We start from the raw sequence: 20,658 nt of genomic DNA on the forward strand, positions 1-20,658 counted from the left end.
GCATGTTAAATGTTTCTCCTTATAAATTATAAATCACATATTGTTTGTTTAGAAAAGGAGCCACGTTGGCTCGGATGGGACGAAAAACTGAGGTCCCATGTACACATTGGTTTGTATGTAAAGGAAACCTTGGCAGTTGGAATTTGATATAAAAATAGACGGTAGCGCCGCTGTCCGGTTAAAATTTCCATTATAGCACACTGTATGCTCGTTTTCATTAGCTCAGTCGGAGCAGAACAGTTAACATCCACTCAACACAAACTAGGTCATTTCGGGACTAACATATAGTTCAATTTTATTTCAGTAATTTGCTTGTGCGTAGGGGTCTTTAGCAGTGGGAGAAAACCAGAGGACCTGGAGAAAACCCACGAGGTTGGACAGTCGACCCTACTTCTTGTAACGTACAACCGGGGAATCGAAACCACGCCAGTTGACGCAATGACAGACCGTATGACACAACATGTACGCGCTAACCATTCGGCCACCCAACCTCCCTATTTATGAGAGAGAGAGAGAAGGGGTTTAACGTCCACTCGACACAAACTAGGTCATTTCGGGACTAACATACGGTTTAATTTTATTTCAATAACTTGCTTGCGTGTAGGGGTCTTTAGCAGTGGGAGGAAACCGGAGGACCCGGAGAAAACCCACGAGGTTGGACAGGCGACCCTACTCCTTGCCACGTACAACCGGGGATTCGAAACCACGCCAGTTGACTCAATGACAGACTTTATGATACAGCGCGCGCACGCTAACCATTCAGCCATCCAACCCCCCCCCCTATTTATGAATAAATAACTTACGGTTTTAACACAGTTTATTAAAGTATCAATAAACAGCTGCCATCTTGGTTTATAATAACTGTAATAAAAACAAATACCTGATGTAATAAGAACAAATACCTGATGTAATAAAATACCTGATGTTATGAAACATACATTATGCAAGAGCTAAATATGCCTATTGCAGGTCTTTCTTTAGACCTAAAATGTTTTCTAAATTATTAATTAGACATTAATTAACATGACAAGACCATAATCAACTCTCAATGCCATCGCTAGCCTGCAATATTTACTGGATTTGAATACATTTTTTGATGGATGATTTAACGTCAAAATGGATATTTGAGACTTTGTTTTTATCGTACCGACTTTAGTAAGGCCTAAAATTTAATCGATAATATCTCAGTTCAGAGTGAAGCAATTTGCCTGAAATTTTCAGCATATTCTCTTTACATTATCTATATTTTAACTATTATAGCAAGAAATGTCAGCTCTTTATCTAATCTCCCATTATGCCCCTTTAAAAAATATCTAATATATAATAACCTACGATGGAACAAAAAAAAATATGTAATAAAATTAATGTTTCTCTGCTTCATTTCCATTTTTCGGAAAATATCAAACTTTCTATAGCTTAATTCAGGTGGCTCAGTGAGTAAGATATTGACTTGCTCACCTGTAGGTCCCATGATCAATCCCAGCATTGACTGAGAAAGTTCACTGGGAGTTGGGGATCACGTGGCTAAGTGGGTAAGACGCTGGCTCGCTAGCCTGGAGGTCGGGTGTTCGATCCCTGCATTGGTCAAGAAAGTTCATCCAGATTTTCCGGCGTGGTTCCCCCTTGTCAGTGATGCAGGACGGAGGGCCTGACAAGGACAGCTGTCTAGTCCTTCGGATGAGACGAAAAACCGAGGTCCGTGTATATATTGGAATGCACATAAAAGATCCCTTGGCAGTTGGAATTCGATATAAGAGTAGGCGATAGTGCTGCTGCCCGGGCAAAATTTCCCTCATAGCACACTGTATGGCGTATGCCCGTCTTGATTAGCCCAGCATAGGAGCAGAACAGTAGGACGTTAAACCCCATTTCATTTCATTTCATTGGGAGTTTCCTCTTGTCAGTGGTACAGGAGTGAGGGTCTGGCAAGGGACAATGTATAGTCATTCGGATGGTACGTACAACCAGACAGCTGTCCTTGTAGCTGAACATAAAGGTAATACAACAGTTTAATGTTTTGAGAGGTGTTCTACTTGATGACAAATGCAAATGAAAAGAAATAGGGTTTAACATCCTACTTATTTGGTCCGACTGGGCTAATGAAAGAGAGAGAGAGAGAACTGGGGTTTTACGTCCACTCGACACAAACTAGGTCATTTCGGGACTAACATATGGTTTAATTTTATTTCAATAATTCGCTTGCACGTAGGGGTCTTTAGCAGTGGGAGGAAACCGGAGGACCTGGAGAAAACCCACGAGGTTGGAGAGAGAGAGAGAGAAATGGAGTTTAACGTCCACTCGACACAAACTAGGTCATTTCGGGACTAACGTATGGTTTAACTTTATTTCAATAATTCGCTTGCGCGTAGGGGTCTTTAGCAGTGGGAGGAAACCGGAGGACCCGGAGAAAACCCACGAGGTTGGACCACGAGGTTGGACAGGCGACTCAAAACCATGCCAGTTGACTCAATGACAGGCTTTATAATACAGAGCGCATGTGCTAACCATTCGGCCATCCAACCCCACTGGGCTAATGAAGATGGAATACGTCACGCAGTGTGCAATGTAGGAAATTTTACCAGCAGTACTTTTACTGGCACGCTAATGTGTACACAAGACCTAGGTTTTTCGTCCCATCCAAATGAATATTCATTGTTCCTTGCCAGGCCCTTAATCCTACACCACTGAACTTTCTTGACCAGGACAGGGATCGAACACGAGACCTCCTGATTAGTGAGCCAACATCCTACTTACTGAGCCATCCCGGCCCCAATATATACATGATAACAATATCTACTTACTCCATGAATAAACCAGCCCACTGTTTAGAAGCATAATCTACAATCTGAAAATAAATTGAGGAAAAGAATGATTTAACTCCACTAAGTTGACAATATACCTTGTGGCATTAGGTTGACAATATACCTAGTTGCATTAGGTTGACAATATACCTAGTGGCATCAGGTTGACAATATACATAGTGGCATCAGGTTGACAATATACCTAGTGGCATCAGGTTGACAATATACCTAGTGGCATCAGGTTGACAATATACCTAGTGGCATCAATTTGACAATATACCTAGTGGCATTAGGTTGACAATATACCTAGTGGTATCAAGTTGACAATATACCTAGTGGCATCAGGTTGACAATGTACCAAGTGGCACCAGGTTGACAATATACCTAGTGGCATCGGATTGACAATATACCTAGTGGCATCAAGTTGACAATATACCTAGTGGCATTAGGTTGACAATATACCTAGTGGTATCAAGTTGACAATATACCTAGTTGCATCAAGTTGACAATATACCTAGTGGTATCAAGTTGACAGTATACCTAGTGGTATCAAGTTGACAATATAACTAATGGTATAAGTTGACAACTAGCGGTATCAAGTTGACAATATAACTAGTGGTATCAAGTTGACAGTATATCTAGTGGCATTAGGTTGACAATATACCTAGTGGCATCAAATTGACAATATCATTGATGACATCAAGTTGACAGCATACAAAGTTGTATCAAGTTGACAATATACCTAGTGGCATCAATTTGACAACTAATGGTATCAAGTTGACAATATACCTAGTGGCGTCAAGTTGACAACTAGCAGTATCAAGCTGACAACTAGCAGTATCAAGTTGACAACTAGCAGTATCAAGTTGACGATATACCTAGTGGCGTCAAGTTGACAACTAGCGGTATCAAGTGGTATAATGGGACAGTATACCTAGTGGCATCAAATTGACAGTATACCTAGCGGCGTCAAGTTGACAACTAGTGGTATCAAGTTGACAATATTCTATTTTTAAAACATATCTAATCCTCCTTATACCTCTAAAAACCTTTTGAGCCAAGGTTTACAAAAACACCAAAAACAGTTTGCTGTGTAAGTTAATGTTCACATTATCAGCTGGCCGAATTATTTAGACATCTCAAATCGCTATTCTATGTTTAATACATATCTAATTCGCTTTATACCTTTAAAAACCTATTGAGTCGATATTTACGAACTCACCAAAAACAGAAAGTCGAAAATTTCACATTGTATTTCCTCGATTCCTGTTTTAAAAGAGCTGAAATGTATTTACCTGACCGTCGGGTCCCCATAACGTAATTTGATTACGAGCATTATATTCATATAGAGCTCCTTCAACAATATCAGTTGCCCAAGCTAAAGCATCACCAATCCAGTTAGATAGAAGAAAATGTGTATCAGATGCCAACAGAAGGTCTACATCTGTTAATAGTTTTATAAACTTGTCACCTGAATTTCTGTAAAAGATATAAACATATGGTAATGGTGAACATGAATGTTTTTACGCAGGAACAGATACTAGTCATATACTTATGTATGTACAGGTATTTGTCATATATCTGGGTACTGTATGTACATGTGTTTGTCATATACCTGTGTACTGTATGTACGGCTGCCAGTCATATACCTGGGTACTGTATGTACAGGTGTTTGGCATTTAACTGTGTGATGTATGTACGGCTGCCAGTCATATCCCTGTGTACTACAGGTGCTTGTCATACACCTGTGCAAAGGTGCTTGTACATGTTCTTGAAGTTTGACACATCATATAAACAAAATAAATTTTCTGTCAGACAGAATGTAAAAATGTACACACATTGGTATAATACAACCATTACAATAGGTATATTTCAAGAGTTAAAGCAAGTACCGCTGGTACTTACTGTAAAGCTGTTCTATTTTATACTTATTGTAAAGCTGTTTATACTTACTGTAAAACTGTATTATTTTATACTTACTGTAAAGCTGTGATATTTTATACTTACTGTAAAACTGTTTATACTTACTGTAAAGCTGTTTATACTTACTGTAAAGCTGTTTATACTTACTGTAAAGCTGTTTATACTTACTGTAAAACTGTTTATACTTACTGTAAAGCTGTTTATACTTACTGTAAAACAGTTTACACTTACTGTAAAGCTGTTTATACTTACTGTAAAGCTGTGAATACTTACTGTAAAGCTGTGATATTTTATACTTACTGTAAAACTGTCATATTTTATACTTACTGTAAAGCTGTTTATACTTACTGTAAAACTGTTTATACTTACTGTAAAGCTGTTTATACTTACTGTAAAACTGTTTATACTTACTGTAAAGCTGTTTATACTTACTGTAAAGCTGTGAATACTTACTGTAAAGCTGTGAATACTTACTGTAAAGCTGTGATATTTTATACTTACTGTAAAACTGTCATATTTTATACTTACTGTAAAGCTGTTTATACTTACTGTTTATACTTACTGTAAAGCTGTTTATACTTACTGTAGAGCTGTGATATTTTTTATCTTATAAGCTGTGAGTATATCAGAATACATCTTCATAGAAATAACTTGTAAACTATTCCTAGTGACATCAACTAAATCATATCTGTAACATAAATAATATTATCATCACTTGAGAGAGAGAGAGAGAGAGAGAGAGAGGTCCCAATGAAAACTCTGTCAGTGATTGAAATCATGCAACTTGACTCAATGTCAGACCTTATGATTCAAAACCCAAAATAGTTTGACAGACTATTTATAAAGGTGTATTAATTTACCTGAACAATTCGTTAGTTTTTAGTTGGGTTGAAGCCATGACCATATATTCCCAAGCTTGATATAAATCACTGGGTTTGTACCAAATCTTTAATAAATGTTAATAAATGTCTAATTAATAGTTTATATAACATTTCAGGTCTAAAGAAAGACCTGCAATAGGCAGATTTAGCTCTTGTATAATATATGTTTAATTAATATCTAAATCCTTTAATATAAAACACAGTCATTATTTTATAGTTTTATATAGTTATTCACATTGAAATTAATCGATAGTTATAGTAATAAAATCATTAATCAATTACGATAAATCATTAAATTTTAAGACTAATAAACTAATATACAGTAGTTATAAGCAGAATGCAGAATATTTGGTTATTCTCTTAGAATATAAATAAAATCTATAAAAAGTTTTTATTATGAATAAGAATAATACATTGAAAACTAATACATATACATGCAAATCTATATACGTGCCACGAAAAACAAAAACAATTTGCAAATTCTATTCTACTGTGCAACGATAGGTCTGTAACCCCAACATAACTCTTTCGATATAAACGAACTATGGTCAAATGAAATGAAAAGGGGTTTAACTTCCTACTGTTCTGTTCCGATGGGCTAATGAAGACTGGCATACGCCATACAGTGTGCTATGAGGGAAATCTTGCCTGGACAGCAGCGTTACAACTTACTCTTATATTGAATTCCAACTGCCAAGGGATCTTTTATATGCATGCCAATGTGTACATGGGACCTTGATTTTCGTCCCATTCGAATGACTAGACAGCTGTCCGTGTCAGGCCCTCCGTCCTGCATCTATGACAAGGGGAAATCTAACTATCTTGGCCAGGACCTGCGACCTCCAGTCTAGCAAGTCTGTATCTTACTCACTTAGCCACTGAGGCTACCGGCTACGGAAATGAAATAAAAAGAGGTTTAACATCCTACTGTTCTGCTCTGACTGGGCTAATGAAGACAGGCATATGCCATACAGGGTGCTATAAGAGAAATTTTACCAAGACAGCGGTACTATGGCCTACTCTACTATGGCCTACTCTTATATCGAATTCAAACTGCCAAGGAATCTCTTACGTGCAAGTCAATGTATACACAGGACCTCGGTTTTTCGTCACATCCGAACGACTAGACAGCTGTCCTTGACAAGCAGAAACCAAGTCAGACAATCTCCTGGCTATGGTCAAAAAAAAGTCAGCGCCACCTATTTATTATCTTCACTAAAATCTAGTGATGGGTTTCATTTCAATCTGATCGAGTCCAGCTAGGAGATGTTTTTATTTTTTTTCTTCATTAAATGTGAAATAATTATTCATTTGAGTTCATTTTAGCGTGAATTAAGCAGAAGAAAATTATATGTTAAATTGAAAGACTTATGTTCTAGGCTATATGTATGTGATAGGCGTATATATAGGCCTATACTTGATTTACTCACAAAAAGTTCTATAACTATATTTGGCCTCCGTGTAAGAAATACTAAGTCTCTATCGTGATGATCGTCCATTGCTTTGTAGACTGAGCTCTATAGAATGCAATAACAAATTTGATTCAAATTAAATTTTGAGATGTATATAAACGTCACTTACTGTAGGATTACCAATATCCGGTCTTCTGGTCAAGAAAACCACATCAAAGTCGGAATGTCCATCGGTACAGTTATACACAGAGGTCTGGTAAATTTCAAATGAAAATAAATAGTCATTGGGTAATTTGGAATTTTGATTTTCAGATGGAAGGGGTTAGGGTTTGAACACCAATTATTGGGAATTTTGATGTTCAGATGAAAGTTCTTTGGGGTTTGGACACAGTTGACCATGGGAATTTTGATGTTCAGATGAAAGGGGTTGGAGTTTCGACACTGATGGCCTTATTGGGAATTTTGATGTTCAGATGAAAGGGATTGGAGTTTCGACACTGATGGCCTTATTGGGAATTTTGATGTTCAGATGAAAGGGGTTGGAGTTTCGACACTGATGGCCTTACTGAGAATTTTGATGTTCAGATGAAATGGGTCGGAGTTTCGACACTGATGGCCTTTTATTGAATTTTGACGTTCAGATGAAAGGGGTTGGGGTTTCGACACTGATCACCTTATTTGGAATTTTTATGTTCAGATGAAAGGGAGTTATATATAGAATAGAAATTGCAAATATGGTGCCACATGCATAGAAACAAACATATGTTTTACAAACATGCAGATGTAAGTATATAAGTAAATATGTAAGCACATTTAGTAGATGAGTTGTAGAGCTGCAATGATACGCTAACCTAATAATACGACCTCGCAATACGATCTATATCGCAGTATTTTTTCTTTCCTTATTTACTTAAAAGATAAAAACAAGTACTTAACATCAGGTGTTTTTAATCCAAAATGTTCCCATATCTGTTTTATTTGTGGTTTGCTGGAGGCGATTTCAATTTCTGCGGGACACATGTGTCATTACCAGAATCCATCTTTCCTCTGTGTCACTTGAACTACAAGGGGACATAAATCTGCATGATAGCTGAGTATCGGAAGAGAAAGGGTGAAATGGGGTTTAACATCCACTCGACACAAACAAGGTCATTTCAGGCCTAACAGATAGTTCAATTTTATTTCAATAAATCGCGTGCACGTAGGAGGAAACCGGAGGGTACAGAGAAAACCAACTTGGTTGGGAGCATCAGAAGAAAAGGCAAAGTGTTATGGAATTTAAAGTACCGTGAACCGAGCCATGGCATGTATAACGCAGTATATCCTCTCACTGTTTATCGTTACAGCCCTATAATGTAAAGGTAAGTACCAGGGTATATGAGTTGTTATGATAGTACCAGAGTATATGAGTTGATATGAAACTACCAGGATATATGAGTTGATATGTAAGTACCGGGGTATATGAGTTGTTATGTAAAGTGCCAGGGTATATGAGTTGATATGTAAGTACCAGGGTATATAAGTTGACATGAAAGTATCAGAGTATATGAGTTAATATGTAAAACACAGAAAACACATAATTATATATAATATAGTTTTATATTAGTAGCAGGATTATTAGTAAACATCATATGAATACAGTTACATAAGCCACAACAACAGTTAGTCATGCCACAATGACTACTAGTAATGCCACAACAACTACTAGTCATGTCACAATTACCGCTAGTCATATCACAACAACCAGTAATCATGCCACAACAATGGCTAGTCATGCCACAACAACAACTAGTCATGTGATACAGTTATACATGCCACAACAACAACTAGCGGTAATCCACCTGTACCTACAGTCAGATGTGGTTTTATACGCGGCCGTTTTATAAAACCATCTTTCCCATGAAACTTTTCACTTGAATTATATGCGTAGACACTCCGCTACAAAGTACATATATCAACAATGAAAAGTAAATAAAACGAAATGTAACAAGGTTTAAAGATTTAAATAAAAAGTTGGTCGTTTTTGCTATAATAGTTCAAAAGTAGATACCGATAATAAAAAATGAATATATTGAAAATGTTTGCAGCTTTTACAAGAAATAGATTAAATAGTTTTGATTGTCAAGTATTATTGCTACATCATAAATAGTCTTGGTTTTCAAGATTTAACTAAAGAGCTGATAGTTCTTGCTATAATAGTTCAAAAACAGATAATGAATAGAGAATATGTTGAAAATTTCTGTCAAATTACTTCATTCTGAGCTAAGCTAGGGCTGTATGCAGAATAGCAGTGTTATAATAGTAAACAGTCTTGATTATCCATTTTTTAATTAAATCATTAACTGCCAATCGTTTTTAGATCTGTTGAAAATCAAGAAGATACGATGACTTAGAGAGTTGATTATGGTCTTGGCATGTTAATAAATGTCTAATTAATAATTTATATGACATTTCAGGCCTAAAATTTACTCAATTTTCAAATGCCAGGGGATCTTTAACACCCTGCCAATGGAATATATAGGGTCTCAGTTTTCTGGGTCATATGAAGGACTGGATTTTTAATTTTTGACTGCCAGGGGATCATTAACATGCCGTCAATGGTATTACAGGGACCCCAGGTTTTTGTGCCATTGTTGTAATTCAAGTGAAAAAAAAAGTCTCCCACCCAATCCATGAGAAATTTAATTAGAAGTTAATGAGTATTACCTGTAGTATTTGCCATGCTTTATCAGCATTTATATCAAACTGTCCGTATCTCTGTCGGGCGTAATCAGATATCCTGAAATAAAATTAGTGACGTAACAAGCTGTAAGACCAGAGGGGGTGGGGCAGGGGGCGAGGGGATTGAGATATCTCAGATAGCCTATCATGAAATAGAAGTAATAAGCTGTTAAGAACAGATTGTTGGAGGGGGGGGGGCTGAATGTTTAAACACATATGCTTTATATTATAAGGTCTGTCATTGGCACTTTGATCCCCCGCTTGTACGTGACAAAGAGTAGAGTTGCCTGTCTAATCTCATGGGTTTTCTACGGGTCCTACGGTTTACTCCCACTTCTAAAAGACCCCTATGTGCAAGCAAACTATTGAAATTGAAATAAAATTTCATGTTATGTTGAGTGGATATTAGGGAACAGATTGGTTAATCAAATGTCTGACGTCATAGGGTCAAAAGCCGCTCGTATGACCTCTGATGCGACCTTCCAGTACAACCGATCAGATCTTCATGTAGTAAAGGTCATCGAAAGTATAAAAAAAAAACAAAACTAAATATAGATCTGTATTTGAATCTGATTGTCATTAGATTCTTACCACTGAGAAATATTCCTTGGTTCTGTTCTCCAAGCATTTTCATTCATAAACTCGTACACGACTTCATTTTGGAAAATACCTTCTGGTGTAATACCGGTACCTATCATTGTAGAATTCACAAAATTTCTTCCGGTGAATGGTCCCTTTAAAAGAAGGAATAATTTAAAAGCTACAGTGTAATTAAAACAGCTAATCAATACCCAGAATATTTTCCTGCAGCAAATTCTTTCTTGACATTTTCCTTTACAGATGCATTATGTAAGAGCTCTATCTGCCTATTGAAGGTCTTTATTTTGGCTTTGGGGGATTGGATGGCTGAATGGTGAGCGAAATGAAATGAAATGAAATGGGGTTTAACGTCCTACTGTTCTGCTCCTATACTGGGCTAATGAAGACGGGCATACACCATACAGTGTGCTATGAGGAAAATTTTGCCTGGACAGCGGCACTATCGCCTACTGTTATATCGAATTCCAACTGCCAAGGGATCTTTTACGTGCATTCCAATGTATACACGGGACCTTGGTTTTCCGTATCATCCGAAGGACTAGACAGCTGTCCTTGTCAGGCCCTCCGTCCTGCATCACTGAATGGTGAGCATGTGCATGCTGTATCATAAGGTCTGTCATTGAGTCAACTAGTGTGGTTTTGATTCCCCGGTTGTACGTGACAAGGAGTAGGGTCGCCTGTCCAACAACTTGGGTTTTCTCCGGGTCCTCCGGTTTCTTCTCACTGCTAAAGACCCTTACATACAAGCGAATTATTGAAATAAAATTGCACCATGTGTTAGTCCCAAAATGACCTAGTTTGTGTCAAGTGGATGTTAAACCCTGTTTCTCTCTTTCTCTCTCTATTTTGGCTTCAAATTTTATATCAACTATTATCTAAACATTTATTAACATGACAAGCCCATAGTCAACTCTCTAGGGCCTCGGACGACCAGATTTTAAAGTTACAATTTCATATTTTCTAAGAAAGTCAAAACATAATCATTTCTATGTCTTTTGCTCAATAGGTTGTCAACTCACTATTATACGATCATAGGTGTCATTTTCACACTTAAAACTCATTTACACCAGAAATAATAACACAATCACCTCCCAATTACCTCCCTTGTTTTCTATTCTCCACCATGGAGTAGCTATCTCCAAATGTTTGAATTTGAAGATGAAAATGATATTTATGCCAATTTCTCAACTGGCAATAGTGAATTATAGGATTAATAGGATTATTCTTTAACAAGGTAGGACTGTTTATAGATACCATCTATTTTAGGGCTTTATTTTAATACATTTTAAAAATAAAACTTAAATATATGAAATTGTAACTTTAAGCAGATTAGAACACATCAGACATTTAATGATTTAATTCAAAAATGGAGAAGTGCGGCTATGTCTCAAAATAAAAGTACCATTGTTACGATAACAAACAATCAATGCTAAATTTTGTCAAAACTCCAAACAGTGATAATTTCGCTCAGAATAAAGTAATATGCTTCCGAAATTGTATGTGACAAGGAGTAGGGTCGCTTGTCCAACCTCGTTGGTTTTCTCCTGTTCTCTGGGTTCTCCTGTTTCCCTACACAGCTAAAGACCCCTGAGTGCAAGCGAATTATTCAAATAAAATTGAACCATAGATTAATCCTGAAATCTCTCAGTCGAGGAGTCGGGCTAGAAAGTTAATTATATCATAACAAGTACCTTATTAACCAAATCTAAAGCACCGTATAATTCCATAGTTCCACCAAAATTATGTAACATACACCATATAAATGGCTGGCCATAATATGATTTGGTTCGGGAATAAATTGGCCTTAATTCTGAATAAAGATCTAATACAATCATCCTACCCTGTAAAACAAAACAAATTGATGCATTTTAATTAATGATTACCTCTATTTAATCAAATGGAAACACTAGTATTTGTGCTTGATAATTATAAGAGATCGTTTGTCAAAATGCTGCATTGACCTAGAAAGTTCATCAGGATTTTCCGGCGTGGTTGCCCCTTGTCAGTGGTGCAGAACGGAGGGCCTGACAAGTACAGCTGTCTAGTCATTCGGATGGGACAAAAAAACGAGGACCTGTGTATACATTGACGTGCATGTAAAAGATCCCTTGGCAGTTGTAATTCAATTTAAGGGTAGGCCATAGTGCCGCCGCCCGGGCAAAATTTCCCTCATAGCACACTGTATGACGTATGCCTGTCTTCATTAGCCCACTAGGAGCAGAACAGTAGGACGTTAAACCCAATTTCATTTCAAGCAGTGCTTCATGTGTAGAAACTAGTGATTGTTTTCCATATTTCAATTGCGTTTATATTTTTTTATATGATGGTAGTTAAAATTTACAAACCCAAAAACAATTTTTAACATTATTTCTGAAGTTTTTGAGAAAATTAACATGGAGTTAGTTCGTATAAGTAACATACTAACTTTTGGTATAGCTGTTAATAACGCCTCAATTTGTGTTGGACCCCAGAATGATGACAGGAATAGCCATCCTTGCATTAACCTGTAAATATCAGATATTATTCCTCATTTAGAAATAAGATGATACGATCAACAGAATATTTAAAATATTTCAAAATATGAACTTGGAAATATCAGTAAGTATTCCATTAATCCATAAATATCAGTAAGTATACCATTTATCTATAAATATCAGTAAGTATCCCTTTATATATAATATCTAAATAATATCTAAATATCAGTAAATATTCCATTAATCTGTAAATATCAGTAAGTATTCCATTAATCTATAAATATCAGTAAGTATTCCATAAATTTGTAAATATCAGTAAGTATTCCATTAATCTGTAAATATCAGTAAGTATTCCATTAACCTGTTAATATTAGTAAGTATTCCATTAACCTGTAAATATCAGTTTGTATTCCATTAATCTGTAAATATCAGATTGTAATGCATTAATCTGTAAATATCAGTTTGTATTCCATTAACATGTAAATATCAGTTTGTATTCCATTAATCTGTAAATATTAATAAGTATTCCATTCACCAGCAAATATCAGTCAGTATTTTGTTAAATCTTAGTAACTATTTCATTAACCTGTAAATATTAGTATGTATTTCGTTAATCTGTCAATATTAGTCAGTATTCCATTAATCTACAAATATCAGTAAGTATTCCATTAATCTGCAAATATTGTAAGTATATATTCCATTCATGTCTAGAGATCAGATTGTATTCCATTATTCTGTAAATATCAGTTTGTATTCCATTAATCTGTAAATATCAGTAAGTATTCCATTAACCTGTAAGTATTCCATTAACCTGTAAGTATTCCATTAACCTGTAAGTATTCCGTTAACCTGTAAATATCAGTATGTATTCCATAAACCTGTAAACATCAGTATGTATTGCATTACATTAAGGGGGTTGGATGGCTGAATGGTTAGCGTGCGCGCGCTGTATCATAAAGTCTGTCATTGAGTCGGCCGGCGTGGTTTCGAATCCCCGGTTGTACGTGGCAAGGAGTAGTGTCGTCTGTCCAACCTCGTGGGTTTTCTCCGGGTCCTCCGGTTTCCTCCCACTTCTAAAGACCCCTACGCGCAAGCGCATGATTGAAATAAAATTGAAAGTTGTGTTAGTCCTTTTATCAAACAATAAATAAATAAATTAATTTAGAAAAATATCAGTAAGATTTCCATAACAAAATGTTCCAATAAATGTACATGTTTTAACAAATTTAGAAAAATGTATAAGTTTATTTACCATATAGCTTGAGGATCAGCGTCAATCATGGCCTGATAAACACCTCGAGAAGCTGATGCCAAATAACTTGCTTCACTGTAAAAAAAAAATCAATGTTATAAAATATTATTTACTTCAATCGAAATAAGGGAAAATATCCCCAAATAAACCAAAGGGTAAATAATTTTTACAGCAAAATACAAGTTTAAATTTCCATACTAAAAATATCTCATATACAACCTGCAAAATTTAGGAAAAATGGATTTACCCATACATAACACACAGAATACAGTAAAAATTGATATTCTCGATAATAACAAACATAATTCAGGTAAAATCCCATATACAACTCGCGGAATTCATGAAAAGATATATTCTTGTATATAACGTACCGAATTCAGGAAAACTTGATATCCCACATGCTTATAACAAACAGGTAAAATTGATATTCCTATAGTAAAACTAATATTCCTGTTTATAACAAGCAGGTAAAACTGATATTCAAGCAGGTAAAATTGATATTCCTGTTTATAACAAGCAGGTAAAATTGATATTCCTGTTTATAACAAACAGGTAAAATTGATACACCTGTATATATAAGTATTTACACTGTATTTACATCCAAAGTAATTTTAAGTGTTTATGAAAGATACAACATTTTATTGAGATCAATATATGTACCTGGATCTGGGTGTCATTTCATTAAATGAATCAGCATTATATATATGATCAACTCCAAATTCATTCTTCATCTACAAATAGAAAAAAAATCTAAAGTTAATGGAATAGAGATAGAATGAGAGAAATGAGGTTTAACGTCCACTCAACACAAACTAGGTAATTTCGAGACTAACATATGGTTCAATTTTATTTCAGTAATTCGTTTGCGCGTAGGGGTCTTTAGCAGTGGGAGAAAACCAGAGGAACCAGAGAAAACCCACGAAGTTGGACAGGCGACCCTACTCCTTGTCACGTAGGTCCTACAACCATGGAATCGAAACCATGCCAGATGACTCAATAACAGACCTTATGATACAACGCGCACCTGCTAACCATTCAGCCATCCAATCCCCCAGCCCAATTGGAGCAGAACAGTAAGACGTTAAACTTAATGGAGTATGCCCGTCTTGATTAGTTGGATTGATCAGAAAAGAGAGACAGAAATGGAGTTTAATGTCCACATGCCACAAATTAGGTCATTTCAGGACTAACTCATGTTCAATTTATTTATCAATAGATGTCTTTATATAGAGATGGGATCCGTAAAAAAAACACAAGGTCGAACAGGTGACCCTACTTCTTGATCGAAACTGCACCACATGACTCAATGACAGACCTAGGTATTTCAGAATACCTCTATACAACAGATGGACATATTGTATGGGGAAAATAACACACAATATTTGACTAAGTAAAATAAATTACCTCTCTAATAAAACTTGAACCTATTTTTATGAATAATGGATCTTCAAAATCTAATATATATGTTCTAAAAAAACAGAAAAGAAAATATTTCATAAGATGCTAGAATATACTTTATATACATGATCAGATGATAATGGGCTTGTCTTGTAAATAAATGTCTAAATAAATATTCATATAACATCCTGAGCCAGAAAAAAGGCCTGCAATAGGCAGATTTAGCTCTTACATAATGGGCACAAAACCAGACGCAATTTTGCTAGAGTAAAATTTTGCGTAGAATATGATGCCGAGGGGTAATCAGTCTGCCGTTGGGGCGTTTTCGAGATATTCGGGATCAAAGGTCAAATGAGTTCATTTGCACTGAAAGTGAATGTGCAGTCATACTTGTATTATGAAAAGAAGCTGAAAATGATCAAAAGTAATCACACTTTCAATAAAAATGTAAACTTGCTAAATTCACCTTTAGTCTTAGTGACCCTGGAGGTCAAAAGGTGAAATTTACCGTTTTTGCACTAGGAAGATTTAAAGCAATAAAATGTCAACGTAAAATATAAAAACTAAAGCGAAACCTGTTCTAATTAATAATAGGAACATTTAAAATTTATCTTTAAGGGATCTTAGCACCGAACTTTCACTTTGAGTATTACTATTAACAGATATAATGAATATTTAAGTATATGACACTTACTCTGAGTATTATTATAACCAGGTATGATGATTATTTAAGTTTATGATACTTACTCTGAATAGTTAGATCCAAAGCGACCCCACTGGCTTAATCTGGTAATATTAGCATTTGGATACAAACTGTAGAATAAAATAAAATATCAACACAGACAAAGAAACAAATGTGTAATTATGTTTACCGGTACATCCCAATTCTACTCGTTGCCACTGGCAACCTTTGATAAAACTGTCCTGTTTATTTTTAATACATGCTTAAAAGTATCCGTGTATCAGAAATATACAGAAAGAGTACTGTTCATTTCTGATACATGCACAAGGATAATGTACATGAAACAACTAGTCAAAATCATAGTAACAAAACAAACCGGGGGGGGGGGGGGAACTACATGGCAGTTCAAAAACATATACAATGACATTAAATTAACATAACAACATATTACAAAAATCAATTATTATACATATCAATTGGAATCTATTTCATAATTTGGTTTGATTTATATTAATATGCAAAATATATAAATTAGAATATTGAATAATTATTTTAATTAATTGTGATGATAGATGGCACAGTTCTCTTGCTGGACACTACACAGGCATTGAAAATAAGCAGGATGAAAAAAAACGCCTAGAAAGTCATAAACTTTATTATAAATAAATTTCAAATCCGCCGATACATACTTTCACCAGGAATGACCCACGTTTCGCATTTCCTTTACACTACATTTAATAATATCGCAGTCCTCTACGCCAGAGACAAGTTGTTTTGACGATGTGGTCTAAACAAACATGTGATTGTTTTACACTCAGAGTAAAAGGACTCGATAATAAATACTATTTTTCACATTTTGCTTCACAATACTCGATAGAAATGTGATGTAAGTAACTTATTAGCACCTTTCCTCGGTGTATCGGTGAATATCAGGACAGTTTTGGTCGGGAGCCGCCTCGGCTGGGCCCCTCGACCAAAACTGTCCTGATATTCACCGATACACCGAGGAAAGTGTGCTAATAACTACTACATAAACAAATTTTGTTCATTAAGTATTCATTGTACTGTTTTGTTGTTTATTTACCTCAAGAAGCTTTAATGATCGGGAGACGGCATGACATCATTTTACAATTGAAGCCAGTGATGCCATTTCGGTTAACCCAAAACATTAAAATCAACTGGTTGCAAGTGTGGAGTAAATAAAACTTCTTTTTATTTAAAACGAGAATATCTAATTATCCCAGAGAAAATTTATTTTACACAGTGAAAGGCAACACATATAAATAATAAATCATAAAAGATACATTCTCAGGAAAGTATTTATCGGGTGGTTATTTCCAATAAAAGTAGGGGGGGTGGATGGCTGAATGGTTAGCACATGCGCGCTGTATCATAAAGTCTGTCTTCGAGTCAACTGGCGTTGTTTAGATTCCCCGGTTGTATGTGACAAGGAGTAGGACCGCCTGTCCAACCTCGTGGGTTTTCTCTGGGTCCTCCGGTTTCCTCCCACTGCTAAAGTCCCCTAACGCAAGCAAATAATTGAAATAAAATTTAGGAGAGAGGTCATATAGGCTATGCCATGATGATGATGATGAGTTAGTTGTATTTTACGTCCGCTTCCACCGAGGTGTTTCTCAATCCCTTTTGATTTCTGAAACATAAAACAAAGGGAGATAATTTACCGTGTTGTAGCTGCTGGAACATGTCCTGCAAATCCTGGTAATACCGGAATCATTCCAAGAGATCTCATTCTATCCAATATTTTATGTTGTAAAACTAATTTATCTGTAATCCAAGCCGATGGTAATGGTCCACCCCAACCGCGTATGTTACCCATTCGAGCCCTGGAAATATATAAAATTCTCAAAATATATAAAATGTGGCAATTATACCAAATGCTTTAGGACACTAAATCCTTTTTGTGATCACTGCTAAAAGAACCTATGGCAGAAAATAGGACACTAAACCTCATTTCGTTTCACTTCAACTCTGTGACACATTTTCATCCACTTTCTATGTATTTTTTATCCACCTTTTTAAAGTAGCTAAATCTCTAACTCAATATCTTCGACATTGAAAACATAATTTATTTGTCAATTTAAATCAACATTGGTCTTGTGATCTTACCGTGAAAAGATGGGCTTCTGACATCCAATATTTAAGACAAGATAAACATTTTACCATTGGTACACGAATTGTGTACCATAATGCTTTTCAGCGCTATTTAACAATTGTAACAAGGGACTCAAAGAACGAGGCTAGACATATTCCACAAGTCATATCTAACGGTGACGCCATATTCTTATCCGGAGAGCATGCGCAATAAATACTATCGGTGTAGACTGGAATAACGAGATGTTTGAGATTGCCTTTCGATTGAGACTTCTAGCACATTAAGGCGAACATAACTGATTTGAAATTAGAGTAAAAACGGAAACTACTGAATGTAAATCAGTTTATATACATTCATATTACATTATTTTATGTGTTGCGAGCCATTTGTATCAATTTCTAAGTCCCAAATATTAGAGATTTAGCTCCTATAAGTTTTATTTCTATGTACTTATCATGCATACCGTAATATATAATTGAGATACTGCCCGAAAAGGGTGCTTTATGTAATAAAATCTATCTATTAAACCCTATTTCAGTTCATTTCAACTCTGTGACAAATAATGCAGGACGGAGGGGCTGACAAGGAAAGCTGTCTAGTCTTTCGGATGGGACGAAAAACCAAGGTCCCGTGTACACATTGGCGTGCACGTAAAAGATCCCTTGGCAGTTGGAATTCGATATAAGAGTAGGCCGTAGTGCCGCTGTCCGGGCAAAATTTCCCTCATAGCACACTGTATGGCGTATGCCCGTCTTCATTAGCCCAGGTTAGGAGCAGAACAGTAGGACGTTCAACTCCATTTCATTTCATTTCATTTCTGTGACAGATATTAAACATGAAATAATTCATTATTATTGTAAGATACTCTGCCTGGTATATGCACATTGGAACTTACCAGGCTAAAAACGCTGGTCCACCAAAATGTTCTTCTAAATCCTGGAAACTATAACCTAAATTCATATATACCTAAAAATATACATTATATCAATTATCAATAGATATACAAAGGAGAAAATTTTATTGAACTAGAAAACCTTAAATTCATTTCATAATAACCAGTTTTTAATAGGATTGCCTGTCTAACTAGTGGTTTTTTTCTCCAGGTCTTTTGGTTCCCCCCCACTGCTAGGATTGCCTGTCTAACTTGTGAGTTTTCTCTGGATCTTCTGGTTTCCTCCCACTGCTAGGATTGCCTGTCTAACATATGAGTTTTCTCTGGATCTTCTGGTTTCCTCCCACTGCTGGGATTGCCTGTCTAACACATGAGATTTCTCTGGATCTTCTGGTTTCCTCCCACTGCTGGGATTGCCTGTCTAACTTGTGAGTTTTCTCTGGATCTTCTGGTTTCCTCCCACTGCTAGGATTGCCTGTCTAACTTGTGAGTTTTCTCTGGATCTTCTGGTTTCCTCCCACTGCTGGGATTGCCTGTCTAACTTGTGAGTTTTCTCTGGATCTTCTGGTTTCCTCCCACTGCTAGGATTGCCTGTCTAACACATGAGTTTTCTCTGGATCTTCTGGTTTCCTCCCACTGCTAGGATTGCCTGTCTAACTTGTGGGTTTTCTCAGGGTGTTCTGGTTTCCTCCCACTGCTAGGATTGCCTGTCTAATTTGTGGGTTTTCTCTGGGTCTTCTGGTTTCCTCCCACTGCTAGGATTGCCTGTTTAACACATGAGTTTTCTCTGGATCTTCTGGTTTCCTCCCACTGCTAGGATTGCCAGACTAAATTCTGGGTTTTCTCCGGATCTTCTGGTCTCCTCCCACTGCTAGGATTGCCAGACTAAATTCTGGGTTTTCTCCGGATCTTCTGGTCTCCTCCCACTGCTAGGATTGCCTGTCTAACTTGTGAGTTTTCTCTGGATCTTCTGGTTTCCTCCCACTGCTAGGATTGCCTGTTTAATTTGTGGGTTTTCTCCAGATCTTCTGGTTTTCTCCCACTGTTAAAGGAGCTAAATCGCCAATATTTTGGGCCTAGAAATTGGCACAAATGGGTCGCAACACATATAATAATGTTATATGAATTTATATAAACTGTTTTACATTCAATTTTGTCCTTTTTACTGTGAATTGTCATCAGTTATGTTCGGCGAAATACGCCAGAAGTCTCAACCACAAGTCATTTTCTAGCGTCTGGTTATTTCAGTTAACACCGATATTATTTATTGCACATGTTCTCCAAATAAGAATATGATATCACCGTTTGACATGACTTGTGGAATATGTCTAGCCTCATTCTTTGAGCACCTTGTTACAAATGGCGCTGAAACGCATCATGGTACACGATTCGTGTACCAATGCTAAAATGTTTATTTTGTCTTAAATATTGGATATCAGAAGCCCATCTTTTCCAGGTAAGATCACAACACCAATATGTTGATTTAAATTGCAAAAAAAATCGTGTTTT

At 36.1% G+C, this 20,658-nt stretch overlaps 1 protein-coding gene across 6 annotated transcripts in view; it reads right to left on the reverse strand.

Moving 5' to 3' along the window:
• LOC126817776 (alpha-N-acetylglucosaminidase) overlaps positions 1-20,658 on the reverse strand; it is a 35,406-nt gene that overhangs the window by 10,089 nt on the left and 4,659 nt on the right. Inside the window, exons 6-21 of one of the 6 annotated variants that reach the window (XM_056100481.1) lie at positions 19,153-19,223; positions 17,827-17,988; positions 16,210-16,275; positions 15,469-15,532; positions 14,725-14,795; positions 14,065-14,139; positions 12,764-12,842; positions 12,030-12,179; positions 10,330-10,472; positions 9,724-9,796; positions 7,036-7,122; positions 5,585-5,670; positions 5,308-5,412; positions 4,097-4,280; positions 2,802-2,845; positions 804-861 (exon numbers count right to left, since the gene is read on the reverse strand). The exons of 1 other annotated variant lie outside the window; for it this stretch is intronic. In XM_056100481.1, coding sequence (XP_055956456.1) covers positions 804-861; positions 2,802-2,845; positions 4,097-4,280; positions 5,308-5,412; positions 5,585-5,670; positions 7,036-7,122; positions 9,724-9,796; positions 10,330-10,472; positions 12,030-12,179; positions 12,764-12,842; positions 14,065-14,139; positions 14,725-14,795; positions 15,469-15,532; positions 16,210-16,275; positions 17,827-17,988; positions 19,153-19,223 — 1,518 coding nt within the window. Of the gene's footprint in view, positions 1-803; positions 862-2,801; positions 2,846-4,096; positions 4,281-5,307; positions 5,413-5,584; positions 5,671-7,035; positions 7,123-7,186; positions 7,271-7,578; positions 8,079-8,868; positions 8,956-9,723; positions 9,797-10,329; positions 10,473-12,029; positions 12,180-12,763; positions 12,843-14,064; positions 14,140-14,724; positions 14,796-15,468; positions 15,533-16,209; positions 16,276-17,826; positions 17,989-19,152; positions 19,224-20,658 lie in introns of those variants that run through there. 4 more of the 6 variants (XM_056100482.1, XM_056100480.1, XM_056100483.1 and 1 more) reach the window with 4 other exon arrangements.

The sequence above is a fragment of the Patella vulgata genome, chromosome 4 (assembly GCF_932274485.2).
Source record: "Patella vulgata chromosome 4, xgPatVulg1.2, whole genome shotgun sequence".
NCBI lineage: Eukaryota > Metazoa > Mollusca > Gastropoda > Patellidae > Patella > Patella vulgata.